Genomic DNA, 25,913 nt, shown 5'->3' on the forward strand with positions numbered 1-25,913 from the left:
CCTTTGCGAACCGTATTCTAAACCCCTCGTGGTCCGTAAGGGTGTTTAAAACGGTTTGCGTGCCAAGGTCCCTGCGGACCGTATCGCATACCTATTGCAGTCCGCAAAGGGTACGCTGACAGCAGAAGTTTAGCTTGTAGCAGCCTGCTGCCTATTTTGTCACCTATCACGAATTGTTGCCACCCTTAACCTCCTTGTGCCATCTCTATTGCCACTAATCAGCTGCTCTTTTGTCTCACTCCCATGATCTTTTTACATTTACTCACACCACCATTTTTTCTCAACTCCCCCAACAAAACCATTTACTATACGTACATTTACCAAATGAGGGAATAGTGCCAGGCAACACTCCCCCATTTGACCAATCAATTTATTATTTTATATCCATTTTAAAATTACGTTTTTTCTCCTATACATACATTTACCAAACGGGGGAATAGTGCCAGGCAGCTGACTGACACTCCACCATTTGACCAACCAATTTATTATTTTATATCCATTTTAAAATTACGTTTTTTCTCCTGTTTAAAATTACCGTTTTGCCCCAAGCTCAAAATAAAATTACGTTTTTTCCCCATCTCAAAATTACGATTTTGCCCGCAATTCAAAATTACTATTTTTCCTGGCAAACCAGTTTATTATTTTATATCCATTTTAAAATTACGTTCTTGCCCCTCTTTAAAATTACGGTTTTGCCCCCAGCTCAAAATTACGATTTTTCCCTTGATTCAAAATAAAATTATGGTTTTGCCCTCAGCTCAAAATTATCTTTTCGCCCCAGTTCAAAATAAAAATTTGCTTTTGCCTCCAACTAAAAATTACGATTTTGCCATCTGTTTAAAAATGTGATTTTTCCCTGTTTAAAAAATTATGATTTCGCCCTCAGTTAAAAATTACGTTTTTCCCCGATTCAAAATAAAATTATGCTTTTGCCCCTAACTCAAAAATATGATTTTGCCCTCGGTTCAAAATAAAATTATGGTTTTGCCTCCAGCTTAAAATTACGATTGTGCCCTTAGTTCAAATTTATATTACGCTGTTACCCCAAGTTCAAAATTACAAATGTGCCCCTGTAAAAATTTACAATGTTGCCCCTGGTTCAAATTTACAGTACGACCATCACTTTAGTTTTTGGTAAATTACGATTTTACCCCAGTAAAAAATTACAACTTTCCCTCAGTTAAAAATTACAATATTGCCATTGTTTTAGTTTTTTTTTTTTATCAAACCTATAAAGTGTTTTCTTAATTGATTGACTCGATTTAATTGTTTTTCGTGTCAATAAACTACCTAACACTCGCTCATTATTCGACTATCGTCTCGCAACACGGACGGAGCATCAACTAGTTGACAAACAATATAGAATTTTCTATTTGTGAATAAAATGTAAATATGAAATCGTGAAGCACGGGGCACCCCTCCCTTATCAGTATAAACAGTAGCAAAAACACTTCTGTGGTGCAAATCGACACTTGCAAAAACCCCTTTCCTACCCCCCACTTCCTCAAATCAAAACAAGAAATCGAAAACGCAGAAACAGAAATGGAGAACACAAAACCCACTGAAATCAGCAGCACCAAAATGTTCGAAGGATTCAACAAAAGATACAAACATCATTCTCCCACCTTGAATTGCTCCATGAACTTCCACATTTACTTCCCCCCCTCCACTTCCCCATCCCAAAAATTCCCCGTAAGTTTCTTCATTTTTACTTCGTGAATCTTATGGATCCTTGTTTTAATTTCGAGGGTTAGGGTTTTCTTTTTTTAATTTTGGGGTTTTGTTTATTTTTAGTAATATCTGTCACTTTCATTGATGTTGGTTTCAATCAGATGTTTATGAACCACAATAACTGTAATCTTGCACGATCATACGGTCGTTATACCGATTTGAAGCCTAACTTTTGTTATTCTCACATGTGTTATGTGTACTACTTTTGGTCTAACTAGGGTTCATGCCAACTTTAACCTGAATAATCATGTGGTCTGTCTGTATCCAAAGTCAAACTAACAAAGAAATCAGAGTAAATTACGTTTTTGGCCCCTGTGGTTATATCACTTTTACTATATTAGCCCAAAATAAGAATTTTTAACATATCTGCCCCTATGATTTCTATAACTAACCATTTTGACCCCTAAGTCTAGAGATCATGGGGTCCAAAATGGTTAGTTATAGAGACCATGGGGCTAAAATGGTTAGACTTAGGGGCCAAAATTGTTAGTTATAGAGACCATGGGGGCATATATGTTAAAAATTTTTATTTTGGGCTAATATAGTAAAAGTGATATAACCACAGGGGCCAAAAACGTAATTTACTCAAGGAATCAAATACCTTTGGGGCAAATATTATATTCTTAAGGGGCTGTTTGGCAACTTCTGAATGGTTAAGTGCTGAACCAATAGTAAAACGTCTGAACCATTAAGTGATGACCAGTAAGACGTCTGATTCATTAAGTGCTGACCAGTAAGAGGTTTGAACCATTAAGAGTCAATATAATGTTTAACCGTTCAGAGGCAAATGTCTGATCAATTCAGATTAGAAGTCTTAACCATTCAGACTCAGTATAATGCTTAACAATGTAGAGGCAAATGTCTAAACCATTTACCATTCAGACATCTGCTCGCGAAACAGTTCGGACCATTAAGAGCTAAACAAACAACCCCTAAGTTTAATGTTTGGTTATGTGTTAGGTGCTGTACTGGCTCTCTGGGCTAACTTGCACCGATGAAAACTTCATAATCAAGTCCGGTGCACAGCGGGTTGCTTCCACCGAAGGCATTGCTTTGGTTGTTCCAGATACGTCTCCAAGTAAGCGGGATTTCTTTTAACTTAAAGTTTGAAACTTTGTCATATATTTAGCTTTCAATTTCAAGTTTAAAACCTTTTCATGCATTTAGCTTTCAATTTGAAGTTTAAAATTTATTTTTGAGTAAATTACGATTTTGGCCCCTGTGGTTATATCACTTTTACCCTATTAGCCCAAAATATAATTTTTTAACACCTGTGCCCCCGTGGTCTCTATAACTAACTATTTTGGCTCCTGAGTCTAACTCAACCCATTACGATTTTGGCCCCTGTAGTTAGACTCAGGGTAATGGGTTGAGTTAGGCTCAGGGGCCAAAATAGTTGGTTATAAAGACCATGGGGGCACAGATGTTAAAAAAAATCTATTTTGGGCTAAAAAGGTAAAAGTGATGTAACCACAGGGGCCAAAATCGTAATTTACTCTTTATTTTTTTTGAAGCACTTGTTTGTTTCTGTATGTAGATTAGGGCTGTTCATGAGCCGAACCGAACTGAACCTTACGAGCGTCTGCTCGAATTGAAACCGAGCGGCTCGACTCTGTTCGAATTTAAGGAAATGAGCGGAAAATGTTGCTTGAACTCGCTTGGTTTACAACCTGGCAGCTCGGTTTTGCTCGTTTACACTCAGTCTCAGTTTTAAATTAAATTTTAATACAAAGACTTCAAATTTGAATGTCACCATTGTTTCACTCAAAATGTTGCTCGTTACTTCTCAATTGTCATTCACTCGAGATACATATAAGTTCAACAATTACAAATATAAAATTGTTTCATTCAGAAACAAAAAAAAGCTTAAACTCCAAGCAGCCATCGGCTTCTTCACCAACAAAATCAAGCAACCATCGGGTTTAGTGACTTAGATTTGAGTGTTGGGCTAAATCCACTTACAATTCCAATATTCAATAGGGTGATAATCATAAAAATAATTATATATTTGTGTATATAAAATTATTTATATATAAAACAAGTAAAAAGTATTCGAGCTGAACTGAGCCGTAATGTAGATTGCCCTTTTGGGCGCGCTGATACTACTTAGACTATGGGGTATAGGGCGGGGGTTGGGGCGTGGGTTGGGTGAAAACGCCCAAGTCACCACCCCGGGTGGGCTTGGGTTTGGGCGTGGCCCCTTGGGCGGGAGTTTAAGGCCGGGCGTGGGGCATGCTAGCGATCGTATGTGGCCGGCTCTTATTGGCTTGTTGGCTAGGGCATAGCTGGCCATTTTAAATTTTAAAATATAACCGTTGGCCAAGCCAAACGGTTCACCCACCCCAACTGTCCACATCGCTATATAACCCCCAACCCCACCGGCTGTCCCATCGCTACCCCAACCCAAGTCACCTACTGGCCAGAAGCTTTCGCAAGCTACCGGCACAACGTGGGAAACGACCGGCACAATTTAAACGCGTGCCAACACAAGTGGCGCGAGCTACGACCGAAACTCGATCGTTTTAAAGCCTACTACGACAGCGTCCCGGGCGGTGAGATAAGTCACGAAGACCGGGTGGCGGTGGCCAACATCGAGTTCCGGGGCAAGGAGCGGAAGCCGTTTGACAAGCTCGCCCTTTTCGAAATCTACCTAACGCTTTAGGTTTTTTTTTTTATTTTTTTTTAATTTTGTAATCCTTTTTTTTTGTAGAATTTTGTAATGTTTAGAAAATTTTAATAAAATTTAAGTTTTTTTTTTTTTTTTTAAATGTTGTGTGTATTTTTTAATTTTAGATTTTTTATTTTATTTTAATACACATGGCCAAGCCACGCCGGGCTAGCCACGCCCCGCCATACCCCACGGACACGTCACTCACCAGCGGGGGGGCTCGAACTCCACGTGTCAACCCATGCCCCAAACCCCCGCTCCACCATACCCCATGGTCTTAATGAATTTTTTTTTGTCTATATATGAAACTTTTCATTTTGTTTTTATATAACATCGAACCATATTACTGATCAGCTTCTTTTCTGTTTGAAACAGGAGGCCTGAATGTGGAGGGTGAAGCAGACAGCTATGATTTTGGTGTTGGTATGTTATACTGTTACATGGAAACAGAAACCACCTGTGTTGGATTGACTTCTTTCACATAAATACATACCCGAGTAGTCAAACTGACAATTATATAATGCGCTCATTACTCTAGGTGTGTGTTTATACCAGGTGCTGGGTTTTATCTTAATGCTACTGTGGAGAAGTGGAAGAACTGGCGGATGTATGATTACGTAGTAAAGGAACTTCCGAAGCTACTTAGTGATAACTTCCCACAGCTTGATACGTCACGCGCATCCATAAGCGGTCACTCCATGGGTGGACATGGGGCACTTACAATCTATCTGAAAAACCTTGACAAATACAAGGTATTTTCATATGTTTACGAAATAATTGCCGGAACTTGCATAATTTATTAACTCATAGCTATTAATACTATTATGATGATGATGTTTAGGGGTGCAAACGAGCTGAGCCGAGCTTGAGCTCGACCAGGCTCGAGCTCGAGGTCGATTAACTTATGAGAGCTCGAGTTCGAGCTCGGCTCGTTTGTTATCTATTTATTAATAATAGACTTGTTTAGGCTCGCGAGCTCGATAAGTGAAGCTCGGGCTCGCTTACTAAACAAGCTTTTTTTAGGTTCGGGCTCGGCTCGGCTCGGCTAGTTTACTAGACAACTTTAAATAAGGGGTAAATGTTATTAAATCTTGATAAAAACTAATATTACACTAAGGCTCGACGAGCTTCACATGCCAGGCTCGAGCTCAGGCTTGATAAATAAACAAGCTTTATTTTAAGCTCAAGCCCGAGCCGAGCTCGTTTCAAGCTTTTTTCCAGCCGATCTCGAGCAGCTCGTTTGCACCCTATTGATGTTTATTGTGATTGCTATGCCCATCTTTTCCGTTTTTTCATCTAACTTTGGATTTTTACAGTCGGTGTCAGCATTTGCACCTATTGTTAATCCTATTAACTGTCCGTGGGGCCAGAAGGCATTCACAAACTATTTGGGTGACGATAAGTCTGCATGGGAGGTATATTTGTAATTTTAATTGTTCGGTTTGGTAATTACGAAACACGTGCTCATAACTATAACTCATTATATGCAGGAGTATGATGCCACTTGTCTGATATCAAAGTTCAATGATGTTGCCGCTACAATCTTGATTGACCAGGTAAAGTCGACCTGTTTCATACACATTATAATGTTTGGATATGCTTTACAGCGAACCGTTCGTGAACCGTTCGGACGGAAGTTCGTTTATGTTCGTTCGATTAGCTTAACGAACGAACACGAACAAAAAGTTTCATTCGGCTAGCTTAGCGAACGAACACAAACATAGGTCTCGTCGTTCGACTGCGTTCGTGAACATTCGGTAATATGTTCGGTTACGTTCGTCCGTGTTCGTTTGATTATATTAAAAAATAATAAATAATAAACCTTTTATCTGAACATACTGAAAACTTGAAACCCTATTTTTTTCTAAGTTAGCTAAAATTTGGACATGCTAAGACATTTTTTGGGGATAATTATGTATAAGTTAGTTAAAGTTGATTCATCGTTTGGTGGTGTATTAGACCTCTTGTGTTTTGATTTATCATTTGATGATTGTATTTAACTACTTATATCCAATGTTTAAGGATAACAATATTTTTATTTTTTTATTTTCAAGTTAAATGTTCGTTTGCGTTCTTTTTTATTTGCTTGCGTTTGTTTTTGTTCGCTTGCATTCGTTTATGTTCGCTTGCGTTCGTTTGTGTTCGAGACCAGTGTTCACGAACTGTTCGTGAACAACTGAATTTCCTTAACGAACGAACATGAACATAAACTTATGTTCGATATGCGTTTGTGAACAGTTCGCGAACATGTTAATTTCCTTAACGAACGAACATGAACATGGCCTTGTTCGTGTTCGTTCGGTTCGTTTACAGCCCTAAACGCGATATAACTGTTTAATCATACAATCCTGTGCAGGGTGGTGATGATAAGTTTTTGCATGAAAATCAACTGTTGCCAAGCAAGTTTGACGAGGCATGTAGGAACGCTAAAGCTCCACTACTGTTGCGCATGCAGCCCGGTTACGATCACTCTTACTATTTCATAGCTTCGTTCATAGACGATCACATTCGTCACCATGCTCAAGCTCTTAATCCGTAAGCTTGCTTTTAAAGCATGTTTTATGAACATGGTACCTTAAAAACTCCAAAGGACTTGTTGGGTGGGTGTATTTCATCTTCTTTTCGTTTTTGGATCAGATGAAAATGCATGGTTTTTAGTATCATGCATTAGAAACGTGTGATGCACCTGTGCCATATTTATATTGTGGTTGCAGCGTTCTGAACTAGCGTGATGTCATTTTATCTACGTTTTAATGATGAGACTTATGCTTTCTTAGAGACGGTGGTTTATTATCTTGGTAGGTCGAGGGTGGGGAATTGCAGAATTTGAAATGGAAAGAGTTAAGGATGCTGCTTGGGTTCGCCTTTTAACTGCCGTCTCTTGTGTTTATTCATGTGCCCGTTATGTCTGAAATCCCAAATTGAGGAATAATTGGTGATGGTACATATTGTTTGATTAGTTCTGTTTGTTCATGAAGGAAAACATTAAAACATACCTGTTACAGCAGACAGTGCGTTGGAGAATCCAGTAATGGAGTTCGACATGCTTGTCATCGTGGTTCCTCCTTAGGGTGGTGACTGATGATGGGGACTTAGAAAAAACCGAAAAGGGTATCGGTTAGGAGAGGAGGTCGAATTATGATGTTATGACTAATGGGGTGTGTGTAATTGTGTAATTGAGCAACCCTTTAACCTTCACATAATTCTCCTTATATAAGCACACAGGAGGAAACCTAATTAGTTAATAAGGGTAATATGGTCCATCAACAATTACCAACTAATTATTTAATAGGTTATAATATATTTTGATTTATGTAAATGATATAATGGCTATAGATTAAATATTAATACATAATATATTTAATCTTACACATATGAGTTGTTGATCGCTACGAGCTCAATCCTAGTACTCTGTTGTGGCCTGGGTTTGGGTGAAATTGATACATCTAAGGAGTGGGTCGGGGCGGTAGACGAAATAGGACATGCATATCTTACAAATTTTTAAACAATGCAATAGTGACCACAAAGTGTCAAACTCCATGTAGTCATATAGTAGGGACTTAACAACCTGATGATAGGAGTACTAAATCCGAGATTGAATTGTTTTAAAAACCAATTTTGTTGGACTATATTTTAAGATGAGTTAAACGCCATTTTAGTCACTTTGGTTTGGGTCATTTTGCCAGCTTAGTTCAAATGTTTTATTTTTCGCCTGTGGGTCTAAAAAGGTTTCATTGTTGTCATTTTAGTTTACTGGGTTAACTTCATCAATTCTTTATGTTAACGAGAAGGGCAATTAGGTCATTTTATATGTAATTCTGTTAACTAGAAGGGCATATAAAATGACTGAATTGCACTTCTCGTTAACAGAAAAAATGGATAAAGTTAACCCAGTGGACTAAAATGGCAACGATGAAACCTTTTAGGACCCACAGGCGAAAAATGAAACATTTGGACTAAACTGACAAAATGACCCAAACCACATGGACTAAAATGACATTTAACTTTTTTAAGATAAATAAGATTCTTCTAGTGAAAATTTTGATTTCTACATAAGTTCTTGTTTTATACAAAACTAAAGTTGCATTAAGTTGTCCAATAGCTCTCTCCTAAATAGAGTATAAGGTTCACTTGTTAATTGTTATATTAACACTCATGGATTAATGTATTTTCTACCCAAGGGCCTTTGGTTTATCCAGGTGTGTAAAACGATGCTTCTTTTCAAGATGTCTAGAGTTTGAGTCGTGTGGTGAACGTCGTATAAAAATAGAAGTGGATTAGATTTAAGTTGAAGATAGATATTGTACCGACTTGACTCGACAAGCTAATCAATGTAGTAATGTACAACTCATGTTATAAACAATTTCCCCAACTATGTAAGACGAAGTCAAATATTGTCTCTTTGGAGCACGTACATACATGAATGAAGTCAGCTTCCATTGATGCAGTTTTGTTCTATTTCCACCACCGTGTATTATGTTCACATTTTTTTTTCTTCATTTCTTTTATAAAGAGATACAATTAAATAAAGATATAAAAACGCAATAACATGAGTGTCTTTCTTTTAGCGGTATCTAGGTGTGTAATGGGCGTTAGCCTAATATTATATATGATATGGTTATATGGTTAATGTGTATATGAGTTAATGTAGGTGATTATATAAATGGGTTAATGTAGGTGATTTATATATATATATATATATATATATATATATATAGGGTGGAGTTATTGTAAAAAAGACCAAAAATGTGAGAAAGGTAAGAAAGAATCTCAACCATTAGATTAAAATTAATTGAAAAGGGTAGGATTGTAAATGCATTAACAAATTCAAATATGGTAATCCTTGATTTAAGGATTTGGAGAGAGAAAAACCTGGATTTTAGGACTTATAACCGTCCATAAATATAACACCATTCAGAGCATGTTCATACATGGTGTTTTAAATATAACACAATTCAGAAAATATAACACCATTCAGCACAAAAATAACACCATTCAGCAGTAAATAAAAAAAAACACTATTCAGTACAAGAATATAACACAATTCAGTACAAAAATAACACCATTCAGAGCATGTTCATACATGGTGTTTTTAAAAAATATAACACCATTCAGAAAATATAACACCATTCAGCACAAAAAAACACCATTCACACAAAAAAAACATCATTCAGCACAAACATAACACCATTCAACACAAAAAAAAAAAAAAAACACCATTCACACAAAAATAACATAATTCAGCACAAAATATAACACCATTCAGCACAAAAAAAAACACCATTCACACAAAAAATAACATCATTCAGCACAAAAATAACACCATTCAGCAGTAAATAAAATAAATACCATTCAGTACAAGAATATAACACCATTCAGTAAAAGAAATATAACACCATTCAGAAAAAGAAAAAAACACCATTCAGAAAAGAAAAAAACACCATTAAGAAAAGAAAAATAACACCATTCAGAAAAGAAAAAACACCATTAACAAAGGAAAATAACAGATGGAGATGAACATGCCGGTGAGATTTGTTGTTTTCGCCGGAAATTTTCGCCAATGATTAGACGGTGATCGGCTCCGTTGCTCGCTCCTCCGCTCGGTTTTACCGGGTAACTATAAATTACGGGGAGATTGTTTCACAAACGGAGAACCTTTGAAGATTCTGTTAAACAGAACCGCGATGCCGAAGAATTCTTTCAAAGGGAAATCAGATTTTGCGACGAATCCTATTTCGGAAGACGAGTTTGAAGGGATATGGCGGTTTTACAATGATCAAATAGAAGCCGGAATGGCGCTCTTGGTGTTAACACCGTATGGAGGTCGGATGGATGAGATTCCGGAATCCGCAATTCCATTCCCGCATAGACTTGGATCATTATACATGATCGAATATTTGGTTGTGTGGGATGGAAATGAAACATCACCGCATACCAGTGTTAATTGTTGCCGGATGACAGAACAGAACTAATATCCACCGTCCGTTCTCTGATTGATGTTTACGTTTTCTGTTTGCAGGGAGGAAGAAGAAAGAGAGAGAAAGAGAGAAAATAGGAACGTATGATAGAGAGAGAACGAAATTGTAGGGATTTTGATTTACAAAATGAAGATAAAAAGACACAATTGCCCCTAGATATTTCAATTCAATCCAAATTAATAAAAATATTTACATTTTGGTCCCTATTGATCTCAACCATTAGATCAAAAGATCTAATGGCTGAGATTCTTTCTTACCTTTCTCACACTTTGGCCCTTTTTTACAGGATCCTAACTCTATATATATATATATATATATATATATATATATATATATATATATATATATATACTAGGTTAAAACCCGTGTGGTACACGGGGTTGGGTGACAAAAAGAATTGAAATAGATAAAAAATTATAACATACAAATAGATATCGTATTTGCAAATTTTTAATCTATAATTACATATCAGATGTACATTCACAACTAAGAGCATTCACATCGTATCCATCATTTTCATCTCTAAAATTACACTAAAAATCATTACAATTCTTTCTTTTTCAATTAAGTAATACTAGATTAGAACCCCGTGTATTACACGGGTTTAATAAATATAATTTTATATAATAAATAAAAACAATATATTTTAAAAAACCTCATTTATTACATGTATTAAGTAAATATAATTTTATATATTAAATAATAAAAAATTATATCTTTAAGAACCTCGTGTATTGTGCGGGTTGAATAAAAGTACTTTTATATATCAAACAATAAAAAAATTATATTTAAAAAAACCCCTGTGTATTCACGGGTGGAAGAAATTTTATTTTATATACTAAATAATAGAAAAGTTATACTTAAAAAAAACTTCGTGTATTATACGGGTTTAATAAATTTAATTTTATATAGCAAATAATTAAAAAATGTTATATCATTAAAAACCCTGTGTATTACACAAGTTTATCTATTGTTAAAAAAAATCTTTCTAAGTCAAAATGGATTTTTTTATTATTTTTTAAATTAGGTTAATACTATTTTCGCACCATTCATAAAACCTTATAATGACAGTAGCATCATATATAAGCACATCACATAACATACACATTACAATTTCTATACCAAGTAGCATGTGTTCGTACATATAAGCATAGTTTCTGTACCAAGTCAAAGTCACAGTTTCATACCAAGTCAAGTTCATGTCACGAATGCACCTAAAACTAAAGCCGAGATCGAACCGAAAGCGAAACCGAAGCAACAAAAACTTAATTAAAAACTGCGGAGTGAGTTGTGCTAACCGATTGCGTGGTGATCTTGGGACCGATTCCGCAACGAGGGAGGTAGAGAGAGATTTTTTATACTCGCATATTAGTATACTTGCAGGTAAGGTTTGATGAGAGTTTTGGATAGTTATAAAGAAGACAACATGCTCTCACGTAATTTATAAACTAATTTGGCAGTTGGGGCGGTTTGAGAATTAGGGCCTTAAGTTCGGAAGTTTGTTTTGAGGAATCAGATCAAATAACATGCATGCGCCAACAGTTGAACACAAGAGAGTTGGGACGATTTGGTCCTCAAAAGGAGTTGAACCGATAATCATTAAGTGGCAATTGGGCTAGGAAATTAAGTTTTTTTTTTCTAAGTCAATATACATGCACGTGCATACGCACAGGATGAGATGAAAGGAATTATTATTCATAAATATTATTATTATTTTGGAATTCGTATGAATTCTTATTAAATTTGATTAAATATTATTGATAATAAAAATTTGTATTAGATTAGATTTTAGATTTGATTAAATATTATTAATAATAAAAATTTGTATTAATTTAGATTAAATATTATTATTATTAGTATTATTAATAATTTTAATCAATTAAATGAGAGAATGACAAGTGTCCCAAAATAGGTTTCTTTTATTATATAGTATAGATTTTTATATATCTTTATCATTATTTTTTCTCTCTCCTCTAGTCACAACACACTTTCTGAAAAAATTAAAAAATTTATAAGGTGAACAACGTTTTTCATATTTACAGATGAACATTAACATTTTCTCTCTCTTTCACTCACAACCCCTCATAACCACTATCTATAATATGGGAGAGCTTCTCACAAAATTTGGTGGACAGGATCTGAATGCTCTAAGAAATATATAGATACAAATACAAATTTCTAAAAACTTCTTTATATACAACATTCAATGTCGTATTCGTAAGTTTTCCATCTTATCAACAATTACGAGTTTGAGTTTATCTCTTCTTTTAACTCTGGAAAAAGCGACGTAAGACTGACCATGAGAAAATACTGGTTGTCTGAGAAACAGACCTACTTTGGATAATGACTGACCTTGACTTTTCGTCATGGCAAAACATACAACTATAGGAAATTGTCTTCTTTTAAACTTATATGGAGTCTTCTTGTCAGATAGTGCGTTAAAGAAATTATAGGAATGAAAGTTCAATTACCATTACTTTAGTTTCTATAACATTTCTATAACACGCAAATAAGATGATCAGAACTCCTACTTTTAGTACTAAATTTTAAAAGTTCGTGAAAATTTAAAAAAAGTAAAGCTAAAAGTCATACAACTATTTATTTTATTAAATTATAAATTAATAGTCTTTCTAGGCTTAAGTCTAAGTTTGACTTTCTTTTTCTTCACTTATTTATTTGTTCTCAAATTAAATTAATTTTTTCTTGATTTATAATATTAGATATATATTTTAGTAAAATTACATTTACAGAATTTTACTCTCAAGAAAAAATGGTTTTATTTTTTAAATGAAACGTAATTAAAAAGTTTAAAAACTGCAAATTACTCATTTTGGGTTAATGTGGAAACAATTAAGATCCTTAAATCATGGTTTTTTAAATTTTAGTTGAGTATAATAGGGTAAATCTTGTTTAAATAATGAAACGTGAAGGATGACACTTGTCAATATAATAGAGTAGGCTTATGTATAAATGACACATAAGCAAAATTAGCTTTAGTATAATAATCAAAATTAGCTTTAGTATATTAGAATAGATAGATGTATATAGGTTTCGTTTTCGTTTGATAAACTAGGTGATTTTCTATGGTAATTGTATGGTATTTGTGATTATGATATTTGAATTTGGAGGGAAAATATTTTGGTAAAACGCATGGTTGTAATATGAGAATAAGTTTAAATCATAAGTAGGTGTATTGACATGAAAAACGAGCAAAATAGTCTATGTACCAGTCAAAATAACAAATAACGATCAACTCACAGAAGGTTGTAAAGCGTAGCGTGTTGGAAACGTTGAGGATATAAATAAACAAAGGTTTCTTAGGGGCGTCTATAGTGATAATAGGATCTAACTATAGGGTTATAAATTGAGGTTTACGTATATTCTAAATTAGTTGTAACCGAACCCTCAGGGCCGGCCCGTAGGGGGTGCGGGGTGGGCGATGACACAAGGCCCAAACCCTCCGAGGTCCCAAATCTTTTTAATTTTGTATAGAATTTACTTTGTCTAAGATAGAATACATATGCACTGAATCAAGAGATAACACAAATGAGCTCTTGTACTAGTGGTTATTGCTTTGCTTAAACAACATGGAGAAGTGGGTTCTAATCGTGGCGTCTCCAAATTTTTTATTTTAGTTTATTTTTTGGTTTTTTTGTTAGTGGCATTTAATGCTTAATTTTGTAAAATGCATCTTTCTCTTTAATTAACAAATTACTTCATAAACTTAGCTAAAAATAGCTATTTAAATTACATCTACATAAATTTAAGGAGTGAATTGCAAGTTTTGTCCTTTATCTTTAGGCCATTTTGCAAGTTTTGTCCTTTATGTTTAAATTTGACGAGTTTTGTCCTTTATATTTAAAAATCAAGCACGTTTTACCCTTTGGGCCTTAAAAATCAAGCACGTTTTGTCCTTTATGTTTAAAAATCAAGCACGTTTTGTCCTTTATGTTTAAAAAATCGAGCACGTTTTGTCCTTAAAAATCAAGCACGTTTTGCCCCAAAGGGTAAAACGTGCTTGATTTTCAAACATAAAGGACAAAACTCGTCAAATTTAAACATAAAGGACAAAACTTGCAAAATGGTCTAAAGATAAAGGACAAAACTTGCAATTCACTCTAAATTTAAGTGACTGATGAGTTTATATTAAATGAAGCAGACTTAAAACTTTTTTAGTGATTTACGAAGACGACCTTGCTAACCCTTTATATGAGTTATGATACCTTGAATAGGTCAATCTTCTAACCCTTTATATACAGGATCAATTGTGAATAATAATTAAGATTTTAACATAAAATTGTGATGACAATATAGGAGAAAACATGATTTTATATTCTGAGATTATACTATACAGAAATAGAATGATCTGTTTTTGTTTTTAAATATACATACGTTTTTCATGAATGAGTCTACTCTGTTGCGCCAGGTAAATCAAATTTCCAAATTTGTCTTTCTCCAAGTAGTTGAATTGGCCTTGCATTTTCTCGAAATTCCTAAAAGATAATCAAACAAGACTCGGTAAATACATGGAAAAAGTTGGCCGATTTGATTAAAGCGATGAAATAAGTTATGTATTTAATTTATAATATTTATAATACGATTTTTAATTTCAAGTCGTCGTCGTCATCATCATACTCAGTAAATTCCACCAATAACAAAACTAAGGTAGGGTCTGGGGAGGGTAAAGATGTAGACAGCCTTACCTCTACCCCATAGGAATAGAGAGACTGCTTCCAGTGAGACCCCCGGCTCGATAGTAGCGTTGCATCAAGCCTTGGACATAAGGCACATGACACTCGGCAATTGGGACAAAGGCCAATTAGTGTATGTATCCCTATGTCTTTCAGCTATCAGCGCCACCACATGATACATGATCAACCGTCCGTCGATTTTAACGTTATTTTCACGAATAACGTTAAAATTAGTGCAATTTCACTTTTGCCCCCCGAGAGCCCACACATATATACATTATATGCGCACAGCGCAAAATTGTGAACCGATGCTTACACGTTGATGACTTCCCTTAAGCAGATTGATTTGGCCCTGTGAAATTGATCTAACCTGTGCTTCAATTGTCCAAATAACACCCTCCGTGCATGGAGGAGTAGTAAAGGAGCCAAAATATCTATAATTCGTTTTGCTACCATCTTTTATATTAGTTGCACTTATTTTCTCCAAATCTATCTCTTCGTTTGTATCAAGTACATCAATCTCCTCTGTCAGCTGCATACTTGTATTAATCAAATTATGGAGGATGAACAACACTATGGTGCAAGGGCACAGGATAGAAGGGTCCGGGGGGGGGGGGGGGGGGGGGGCGCCCGACCCCCAAACTTTTCACTCAGTAGTGTCTAGTGTCTGGTATGTAGTTTTCGTATATAATTTTTTAGGTATATACGTTTTCGACCCCCCGGTCGGAAATCTCAAGCTTCGCCACTGCTACGGTGCATCCGAGAGATCCATATTATATATATGGACAGGTTCATTTCAAAACTAATATTATGATGAGAACCGAGAGAAGCGCATGCGAAAATGGAAAAATCTATAAACACCATATTTTGATAAAACATATTGAACATCTATATGCAAATTAATATAAAAAATAATGTAAAGGTTAAAGTGGTTTTCGGCTTATCGCATTCTCAATATATTATTGGTTTTGAAACGAACAAGCAATATGTATATATAAAGAGAGTGAGAGGGAGGTGTTACATTTCCAATAAAAGGATCTGGTGGTCCAATGTTCTGAAGAATGCCAACAACTGCCTTTTGGCCCATGCCATTTGAATGAACCAAATGTAGTTCTGCATCAAACCTGTATAAACATCACTACAAACCTTGTTGAAGACATTTTTTTTTTCTTTTTGACACTTTGTGATCCGTCAGTGATTATTGACGATTCGGTGGTAGATCAAGCCGTCCATAAAACTCAGTGATTATTGCAGTTTAACTATTTTGTTAACATATGGGTTTATATACAACACTCCTTACAAATCAAACACATACGTACCTCTTCCCGTCGATAGTGTGCTCCGAAGGCGTATGCCAATGGCATTGAACTAATTTGTATGTTGAACCATTCACTTCTATTCCTCCTGCATCTCCTTTCCATATAACCTTAAAAAATCCAAAAAAAACCAACAACAATAATGATAATCTAATGGTATATTATTATTTATTCATAATGCATGCAAAAAGATCAATGGAAGTTGGAACTTACACCAATATTATTAACTCCATTGATAAGTACGGCTGGTGCGTCGATGTAAGCCCGTTTCAAGTCGCCTGGCATAACTTGCGCGCTATTGGCATCGATATTAATTGGAGACTGTGATTTTCCATCAGCACAAATCTTCCAGTCCGGTTTAAGACTTCCCCAATTCTTTGGGCCTAGTGCAGTCGCTTCTATGTAGTTGAATTCCTCCTCACCTGTTAAATTATGTTACGTCGTTAGTATAATTACAAACATGCGATTAACAACCTTAATTAATTAAGAAACATTCCTGTAGGAAAAATTCGATATGTGTTTTTAACAATCTACTTTTTTTAAAAAAATTACATTAAGATAGAAGGTAAACGGCCAACAAGTTGCGCCGCTACCCCCTTTTGAATAGCAAAACTAAGTCTTTTAAAAACTAGCTGTTGGAAAGACATATTATTTTTGTTTGAAAAAATGTTACCTCCTGTGTCTGTGTCCCGCAAAACCCCGTTAATTCTGTTCAGGGTTTTCCGACGATCATCAACTAAGGTGGTCTGAGGCATGTCATTCTTTGATGTTCCAGGCATGAGACGATGGCGAATACCTAAAAGATCCATCGCACAGCGAAGAACAATATAACATTTTATTATTATATATATGAATAAAATTACACGCGTATGCCAATTAAGTTTCACATATGATTAGGACCCTAACAATAGCTTTGCTACGGATGAGATTATATACCGTGTATGATTGATTGATTGATATATGGTTAGGACCAATATATATGTTGACAAAATGGTAATCATCAAACCAAAACGAAACGTAACAAAACATAATATATAGATGGATCGATGATCATACGTACTTGCTTCATTGGATTCATCAGCCATGCAAATCGAAATGGAGTGTGATGATATGATCATAAGACAAATGAATAGAAATGGTGATAGATTAGGGTTTGACATCGTTGCTAAATTGAAGACAAGGTTCGGGCTAACTGTTTTCCTTAATCGCAGTGCTATGATCATGTATACAATGTCAAACAAGATTCAAAATCTTTGTGACTTATCGTTTACATATTTTGGTTGCAATTGTTTTTTGGTGAATGATTGATGAGGTTGGAGAAAGTCATGGTTGAGTTTTGTGTTTTAATAAAGGTGATTTTGGATGAACTCAATTGAAAACAACTAATTTGAAAAGCATCTAGATTTCAAAAGGGGAAAACTTGCCGTTGGTATTTTTTAAGAGAATTACTATTTAATGAATTCTTGTACGTAATTAACTACATTCATAAAAGGTTAATTATTTTTGCCATGAACCATTATCTATATTATATTACTAGCCGGATGCCCACGCGATGCAGCGGAAACGACACATAATATTGCGATACTTGTTTTTGGTCGTTTTCTAATTTATATAATATTTATTGTGGGATCATTGTGATAGATATGCATGAAAAACGAAGTAATCGGCTAGTCAATTTCATTGTGCTATGCATGGTTCGATCAGTTCGTTTATTATCCTCAACCGAAGCCGAAACCAAAGTCATCGGTTAATCTATTTTATTAACTATCGGTTTTCGGTTAATCACTTCGGTTTATTTGGTTAGATTGACAGTTTTTGGTTTGATACTTGGATTGATGGTAAACTATCTTAGCTTTCCAACAACCTAAGCTAAACCATATGCTATACTTTTTAAATAGTTAAATACCATCCTTAAAACTTGCCAATGGTGTGTACTTGGATTGACGGTAAACTATCTTAGCTTTCCAACAACCTAAGCTATATCCTGTTTTGTGCTAATCATGACATACATTAAACAACTAATAACTCTTGAGTATTCGAGCTGAGATACAACTTCACCTTTGTTAGACATAAACTTCACATTCGGATCCATATGATTGCTAAATTGAGAACAATTTTCAGAACAGAATTTCTTAAATAATATCTCAATGTAATAGGAATGAGAAATGGTAATATATCTTTTCTCATGCTTGATAATAATGCCTAGGATCACCTCAGCGTATCCCGATCATTCATGTAAAAGTTAGATGGCAATAATTTCTTGGTTTTATCAAGTTGCTCTTCACTAATGCCAAAGATCACCATCTTATTAACCTACAAACAAATTATAACTCTTTTATGAGAATGATCAGATTTGTTATAAACACACTTGTCAACTTGGTTTCATTGATAGTCAATGTCAACAAACTTTTGATGCCATTGTACGTGTGGGTGATTGTACATTTACTTTATCAGCTTAAACATGTTATGCTTAATACCATGCATAACAAATCCTCATCGGTTGCTTCATATACATCCCCTCATACGATTCACTATTCAAAAATGTTGTTTTCACGTCCATTTGGTGAATAACAAGGTTTTTATAGTTGCTAGAGTAATCGTTAATCAACAATCTAATAGTAGATATTCTAGCCACAAAAGCATTTCTATCAAAGTAATCAATATCCTCCTTTTGTTTAAAATCTTTGATAACTATTCTGGTCTTGAACTTATCAATGGTACCATTACTTTCATATTTTTCTTAGAGATCCTTTTGCAACTTGAAGGTTTACATCTGGTGTCAAATCCATTAGTTTCCAAGTATTATGATAGAATCCATCTCATCCGTTTTTTCTTCTTTGAAGAAAGCAAAATCACGTGATGCCATAGCATCATCAAAATTTCTTGGATCCTCAACAATGTTGAAATGATAAGGATATTGAGACTCAGTCTCATTCCAAGATCCCTCATCTTATTAGACAATAATAAACATAATTCGTATATTCGTATGTATTAAACTTAGGTATATTACTATTAATTATGTATGTATGTAACGGTATAGATGAATGGGTGTGTCGGTTGTTGGTCTTATTTTGAATGGCGGTTATTCCCGCCAATTTCAACCACCCTCACAACCGTTCATCATCATCATGTATATATGCTTCTTGCCGGGAACATTTCTCGGCACCAAGACAATTAACATTAACTGTCCAATTGTCCATTCACTCACAATTATCACGTTTTGTTATTCATTCGCTGTTATCATGGAATCAAAACCATTTCATAAGTCCACTGCAAATCCATTCGAGGATCATCAAAGTGGTATCAGAGCACCAGGCAATTCTGATCTCAGGGCAAGTTCTACAACATTACCATGCCAACATTGCTCAGACGAAAGACGAGAACGAAGGTGGCTGATAAGGCGTTGTTACTACTGCAACAATCCAGGGCACCAAATTTCACACTGCAAGAAGAAAGAAGACGATGAAGATTCTCAACTAATTCGTCTCGCAATAAACAAGGGGACACAACAACAACATGATGAAGTTGTTGATCAGAGAAGTGATCAGAAGATGGAATATCTGGTGAACGGAACCGATGGGGGTTTTTGGTCGGAAATGTGGTATGTAAGCAAAACTCTGAAACACCATTTCTCTGGAAATCTGGATATGTTTAAGCGTATTAAATGTATGAACGATGTTGAAACTAAAACTGGTGAAAATCAGTTTTATTTCATTAGGGGATAGGAGTTGTAGATGTTGTTTCTGGGACGGAGAAAATCCGTATACAAAGCGTGTTTTATACACAAGACATAGACAGAAACGTTTTAAGTTTTGATCAATTAATAACACAAGGGTTCACGGTGAAATTCACCGGTGACAAGTGTAAACTATTTCAAACTTTTAGTGTTCCCCTAAATAATATCAGAAATGTAACATCTGGAATGACGAAAGAAGAAGAGATTGGTGTAATGGAAAAGCAATCGATGATGAACAAAGAGCCTGATTTTATGAAGTTCAAAACAAAATTCTTGAATGATTACTTCGAAGCACTGGATGTATCATCCGATGAACCAGACTGGAATGTGATGATACTTCAAACAATGAAATTCAAGGAATTTTTAGATTGTAAGGCTTTACTCCACATGATGGATGATGATGAATATGTCGGAAAGTATAAGTTTATAGTGCAAGTAAAGTTTGAGGAGATGGTGAATTGGTTTTTAACCAAGAAACTAGGAGTGACGACGAGGCCAATCCCGACATATGCCTCAAACAATCGTAAAGTGTGTTTATTAGATCTGTATCTGGTAATAGAACGAGAAGGAGGACATCGACAAGTGACAGATAATAACCTCTGGCCAATGATAGCCAAAGAAATAGGTTTCGAGTATAGTGATGGTGAATTAATGCGTCTAATGTACGCAATGTACTTAGATGTTCTGGTCTATTACCACAAGTTTAAAACCATTCAATTGAATGTTCAAGACAAAGAAATTACAGAAGATAAGGATGTGCTGGGAAGAAAGTTGGATCCAAGAAGCAGCCGAAGTGAAGGAGATGACGCTGAACAAGATGCAGGTCAGATTAAGAGGAATGAAGTCAGTCAAGTGGTTGCTGAAAATCCATCGGATCACGAAGACAGCTGGAAGGAAAACAAGAGACTCAACTCAAGGAGACGATTTGATTTTAACAGGGCAAAAACTGCTGTTGATGATGCCAATGATAGCGTTCTCAAGCACTCTCTTAAACACAATTATGTTTAGGGGAGAGTATTAGACAATAATAAACATAATTCGTATATTCGTATGTATTAAACTTAGGTATATTACTATTAATTATGTATGTATGTAACGGTATAGATGAATGGGTGTGTCGGTTGTTGGTCTTATTTCGAATGGCGGTTATTCCTGCCAATTTCAACCACCCTCACAACCGTTCATCATCATGTATATATGCTTCTTGCCGGGAACATTTCTCGGCACCAAGACAATTAACATTAACAGTCCAATTGTCCATTCACTCACAATTATCACGTTTTGTTATTCATTCGCTGTTATCATGGAATCAAAACCATTTCATAAGTCTGCTGCAAATCCCTTCGAGGATCATCACATCTAAGCTTAGTTGAGAATTAGAATCGTATGATTTAGCCACCCTTGCTCTATTACCTTTTTGAGGTACGAGTGTTATTATGGGTGTTTTATATCATGATTAACTATTTGAGAATTACTCAAACTTAGAGCCATATTAGGTAGATGTGTGGACACTCAATGATAAACCGGATAAAAAATGAAATGTTTAGAAAAAGTCTGGGCATGGCCATGTAGCTTAGATAAGATTAGGGAGGGAAGGTTGAGAAGATTTGATCACGTGTAAAGGAGACAAATGATAGTTCTAGTAAGATCTCTGGAAACCCTCACATTAGAGGGGAGGATAGGCATGCCAAAGTGACATGAGATGAGCGAAGACAGAAGTTACCAGAAATACACCTCTCGGGGATACGAGTTCGTGAAGATGTCTGATAATAAAGATTATGGACTTTTAGGGGGAGTGGGTAGATTTTTCTTAGCTTTGTCCTGAGACCTTAGCTTTCTTACACTTATTTTTCCTTGCTTTACTTTTGTATATGCTTTCTTTTGCAGTGTTATTTTTAAGGGAGCATATATGTATTTTAAGGAGGGAATGTGCTACTTTCTCTTGAACTTTGCTTGTTTATATGCTATTACTATAATTAACTCACTACTTTAGTTATTAGGAGGGTACTACTATTAATTATTACTAAGTTACTAGCACTTTATGTATTCCTGTTTGTGTTGATTCCCTATAACAATACTATATGTTATCTGGACTACTATACTTTATTATACTTTACATGTCAAAAATAAAGAAATCAAAAACAATAATTTTGAAGCGGGGTCTCTCTAAGATAGTGGAAATGTTCGGCGATCATCACACCATCCTCAAATCCTACCGGTTGTTTTAACTATGAGTCGCTTTAACTATGAGTGAGATTTGATGTGTATGTTTATTTGTTTATTATATATATATTTTTGAACGGCAAATTTCTTTACTCCTGTCGTCTGTGGGACTCGAATCCAAGACCTCCTCTTCCCAAGGTGTTTAAATGCATTGCTTTTGCCAATGGACCACCATCCCATTGGTTTATTTGTTTATTATATACACACACATACACATACACATCAAATTACAAATCTTTTTGTTCCATGTAAAATAAATGTGAAAATATAATACTCCCCCGTCCCATTAAATGTGTCTTATTTTGAATTTTCAAAGTCTTTATTTATAAACTTTGACTTTAATTATATATTTTTTGTGTTATATAAAACTTGATGAAAATTAACCCTATAAAAACACTTGTAAAACACACTTAAATCATCTAACTTTCATCAAGTATTATCTAACACAAACAAAATTATTTAAGGTCAAAGTTTATAAATAAAGACTTTGAAAATTAAAAATATGACACTTTTAGTGGGACGGAGGTAGTAGTTAATAACCATATCTTGCGGATTTAGGAAATTATGATTCTTTCCGTTTGAGATAGTCAAGCCAACATAGCCCAAAGTAAAAAAAAAAAAAAAAAAAAAAAAAGTTATACATCCCCTACTATGGTTGCCTATAATGACTAGGAAATCGGTCTAATATCAAATTTTAGCAAACTGGCAAACGGTGTTCTAACAATGTGAATTTTGGTTTAATAAGCACTGTTAAGAATTCTGATGTACGTGGTGCAAAAAAGCTAAGAAGGTGTTCCAAATATCGTATTTATATTTAGAAAAAAATTACGTTATCATGAAATACGTTATCACATTTCTAAATATAAATACGTATTTCATGAATGAGTCTACCCTTTTTCTTCAGGTATATCAAATATCCAAATTGGTCTTCCTCCAAGTAGTTGAAGTGGCCTTGCATTTTGTCGAGATTCCTACAAGATATAACCAAGTAAACACATGGAAAATGTTGGTACATTTTATTAAAATGCATGAAAATGATTAAATTACTTATGTATTCATGAAATAATAATAATAATAATAATAATAATAATAATAATAATAATAATAATAATAATAATAATAATAATAATAATAAGATTAAATTATTTTAATCTGAAGCAAAAAGTACACATAATTGTTAACCAATGCTTACACGTTGATGAAGTCCCTTAAGCAGTTTGATTTGGTCCTTTGAAATTGATCTAACCTTTTCTTCAATTGTCCAAATAACACCCTCTGTGCATGGAGGCGTAGTAAAGGAACCAATATATCTGTAATATTTTTTGCCTTCATGCTTTATACTACTTGCACTTATTTTTCCCAAATCAATTTCTTCCTTTGTACCAAGCATGTTGATCTTCTTCGTCAGCTGCGTACATAAATTTATCGAGTTATAGAGGAAACGACGCTATGGCGCCTTAGAGAAAGAGAGAGAGTAGTTACACTTCCAATAAAGGGATCAGATTGTCCAACGGTATGAAGAGTGCTAATAACTGCCTTTTGTCCCTTGTCATTTTTATGAACAATATGTAGTTCTGCATCAAACCTGTAAATACATCACTACATACCTTGATGAAGGTAGGAATAAAATTTTATTTTTTTTTTATTTTTTTTCTAATGTTTTTATACATTGTAGTGACAGTCGGTGACGGCTATTAAGATTAGCAATGGCGACAGGCCCGGTTTGAAACGGCTTCTGGTAATCCCAACCTCATACCCGATTATAAAACAATATTCCATAAGTGGCCCAGTACCCATCGGGTAATTACCATACCCACAAAATTTTTTCAAACTAATCTCATAACTGAATACCCGTTGCAAATATTTTGGGTTTACCCGTCTGTTCGGGTTTGATTGCCATCCCTAATTAATATTAAATATGGTAACTTTTACCCGTCTGTTCGGGTTTGATTGCCATCCCTAGAGAAACTAAGCATGTACATAAAACCCATGCAGCTTAGCTAATTTGAAACATTTTACAAATCAAACACATACATACTTCTTCCCATCAATTTTGTGCTCTGAAGGAGTATGCCAATGACATTGATGTAGCTTGTATGTTGAACCATTCACTTGTATTCCTCCTGCATCTCCTAGCCACTCAATCTTGAATAAAAGAAAACAATAACAATTTATTAAGTTTAATGATAATGATAATGATAATGATAATGATAATGATAATGATAATGATAATGATAATGATAATGATAATGATAATGATAATGATAACAATAACGCGCACAAAGAGATGGAGCTTAGCTTACACCAATATTATCATGCCCATTGACAAGTCTGGCTGGTGCGTCGATGTAAGCCCGTTTCAAATCGCCTGGCATAACGTGTGCACGTTTGACATCAATATTAATCGGAGACTGTGATTTTCCATCAGCACAAGTTTTCCAGTCCGGGTTAAGATTTCCCCAATTCTTTGGTCCACTTGGAGTCCCTTCTAAATAGTTGAATTCCTCACCTATTACATAATGGGAGGCATGTATGTATACTTTAAAAATTATATATAAAGAATGTAATTAAATTAAAAAAAATTAATGAAGTTACAAACATGTGATTAACATCAAACAAATTATTGTTAGAATCAAATTACCTTTTGAAATTGGCTGCATCCCTCTAAGTGGAGGTTTGTTCAAAGTTTTCTTAGGATTATCAACTAAAGTGGCATGGGGCGTGTAGTTCTTCGATGCTGGCCAGAGACGATGAAGAAGCCCTGGAAGATCGATCGAGGAAGAACAAAATAACTTTGGCAGGAAATTGGTCAGAAAATATTTTCCAGGAGTTTTTTCCGAAGACTTATTTTTGTTATAAATTCGTTGGAGTTGGCCGTTTACTATGCATTTCTGTCCAAAATTTTGGTCAGAAACGCGATAGTTTTCAAGTAGTGTTACAAGCATCCGTCTCCCTTTGGTTAAGCAAATTATAAATATTGACAAAATGGTAATCATCAAACCGAAACAAAACAAAATAAATATCGATTGATTGATCATGCGTACCGGTTTCATTGGATGCATCAGCTTTGCAAATCAAAATGACGGACTGTGATGATATGATCATAAGATAAATGAAGAGAAGTGATGATGGATTAGTGTTTGACATGAGTTCGTGTCAATTATCACTCAAATTGTTTTACCTCAAAAACCATAGGAAAAATTAAGAAACAACAGTTTTGGGTGTTTACTATCTTATAGTTAATGGTCAATATCAACGAACCAATTTCGTAAGTTACACAAGTAATTAAATTTGTTTCCCTTGCTTTCGTAAGTTACACACATTAAATTGTAAGTTACATAATTAATTAAATTTGTTTCCCTTGCTTTCGTAAGTTGCACACATTTTAAATTAAATTTGGTATAAAACCTAATTACTTGTGTGTTAACTTGTGTGTAAATTAAGGTCATCTTATTCTCACCCATCTAAAATCTTTTTCTCACACCATTTTCACTCTATCTTTCTATATATATCTACTAGGTTATCATCCGTAAATACTCACGGGTTAAACATTTAAATTTTTGAACAAAG

At 34.7% G+C, this 25,913-nt stretch overlaps 3 protein-coding genes across 3 annotated transcripts; 1 reads left to right on the plus strand and 2 right to left on the minus strand.

Moving 5' to 3' along the window:
• The first annotated feature begins 1,379 nt into the window (after window positions 1-1,379).
• On the plus strand, window positions 1,380-7,376 carry LOC110937961 (S-formylglutathione hydrolase). The gene is made up of 8 exons (XM_022180427.2): window positions 1,380-1,692; window positions 2,692-2,809; window positions 4,775-4,822; window positions 4,955-5,151; window positions 5,716-5,814; window positions 5,890-5,955; window positions 6,756-6,934; window positions 7,202-7,376. Exons 1-8 carry the CDS (start codon window positions 1,543-1,545, stop codon window positions 7,227-7,229), a joined length of 885 nt encoding a protein of 294 aa, XP_022036119.1. The 5' UTR covers window positions 1,380-1,542; the 3' UTR covers window positions 7,230-7,376.
• A 7,969-nt stretch (window positions 7,377-15,345) lies between these two features.
• Window positions 15,346-17,193, minus strand: LOC110935286 (alpha carbonic anhydrase 4). The gene is made up of 5 exons (XM_022177736.2): window positions 17,058-17,193; window positions 16,598-16,806; window positions 16,388-16,494; window positions 16,090-16,192; window positions 15,346-15,600 (listed from the first exon to the last, which is right to left on the minus strand). Exons 1-5 carry the CDS (start codon window positions 17,191-17,193, stop codon window positions 15,346-15,348), a joined length of 810 nt encoding a protein of 269 aa, XP_022033428.2.
• A 6,037-nt stretch (window positions 17,194-23,230) lies between these two features.
• Window positions 23,231-25,003, minus strand: LOC110935285 (dioscorin dioA3). Its single transcript, XM_035989530.1, has 4 exons — window positions 24,985-25,003; window positions 24,647-24,852; window positions 24,378-24,488; window positions 23,231-23,314 (listed from the first exon to the last, which is right to left on the minus strand). The coding sequence occupies exons 1-4, from the start codon at window positions 25,001-25,003 to the stop codon at window positions 23,231-23,233; spliced, it is 420 nt and encodes a 139-aa protein (XP_035845423.1).
• Window positions 25,004-25,913: the final 910 nt, after the last annotated feature.

Source organism: Helianthus annuus, chromosome 4 (genome assembly GCF_002127325.2).
Source record: "Helianthus annuus cultivar XRQ/B chromosome 4, HanXRQr2.0-SUNRISE, whole genome shotgun sequence".
Taxonomy (NCBI): Eukaryota; Viridiplantae; Streptophyta; class Magnoliopsida; order Asterales; family Asteraceae; genus Helianthus; species Helianthus annuus.

What these genes read in the sequence shown, in the direction of transcription:
- LOC110937961 (XM_022180427.2), top strand. Translation starts at nt 1,543, where the DNA reads ATGGAGAACACAAAACCCACTGAAATCAGCAGCACCAAAATGTTCGAA. An exon ending in TGTTCCAGATACGTCTCCAA is followed by an intron (nt 2,810 to 4,774) that starts GTAAGCGGGATT and finishes TGTTTGAAACAG; the next exon opens with GAGGCCTGAATGTGGAGGGT. An exon ending in CTACAATCTTGATTGACCAG is followed by an intron (nt 5,956 to 6,755) that starts GTAAAGTCGACC and finishes AATCCTGTGCAG; the next exon opens with GGTGGTGATGATAAGTTTTT.
- LOC110935285 (XM_035989530.1), bottom strand. An exon ending in ATGGGCATGATAATATTGGT is followed by an intron (nt 24,489 to 24,646) that starts GTAAGCTAAGCT and finishes CTTTTATTCAAG; the next exon opens with ATTGAGTGGCTAGGAGATGC. An exon ending in AAATTGATGGGAAGAAGTAT is followed by an intron (nt 23,315 to 24,377) that starts GTATGTGTTTGA and finishes TATATCTTGTAG; the next exon opens with GAATCTCGACAAAATGCAAG.
- LOC110935286 (XM_022177736.2), bottom strand. Translation starts at nt 17,193, where the DNA reads ATGGATCTTTTAGGTATTCGCCATCGTCTCATGCCTGGAACATCAAAG. An exon ending in GCGGGACACAGACACAGGAG is followed by an intron (nt 16,807 to 17,057) that starts GTAACATTTTTT and finishes ATAATTTAACAG; the next exon opens with GTGAGGAGGAATTCAACTAC. An exon ending in ATGGAGTTAATAATATTGGT is followed by an intron (nt 16,495 to 16,597) that starts GTAAGTTCCAAC and finishes GGATTTTTTAAG; the next exon opens with GTTATATGGAAAGGAGATGC.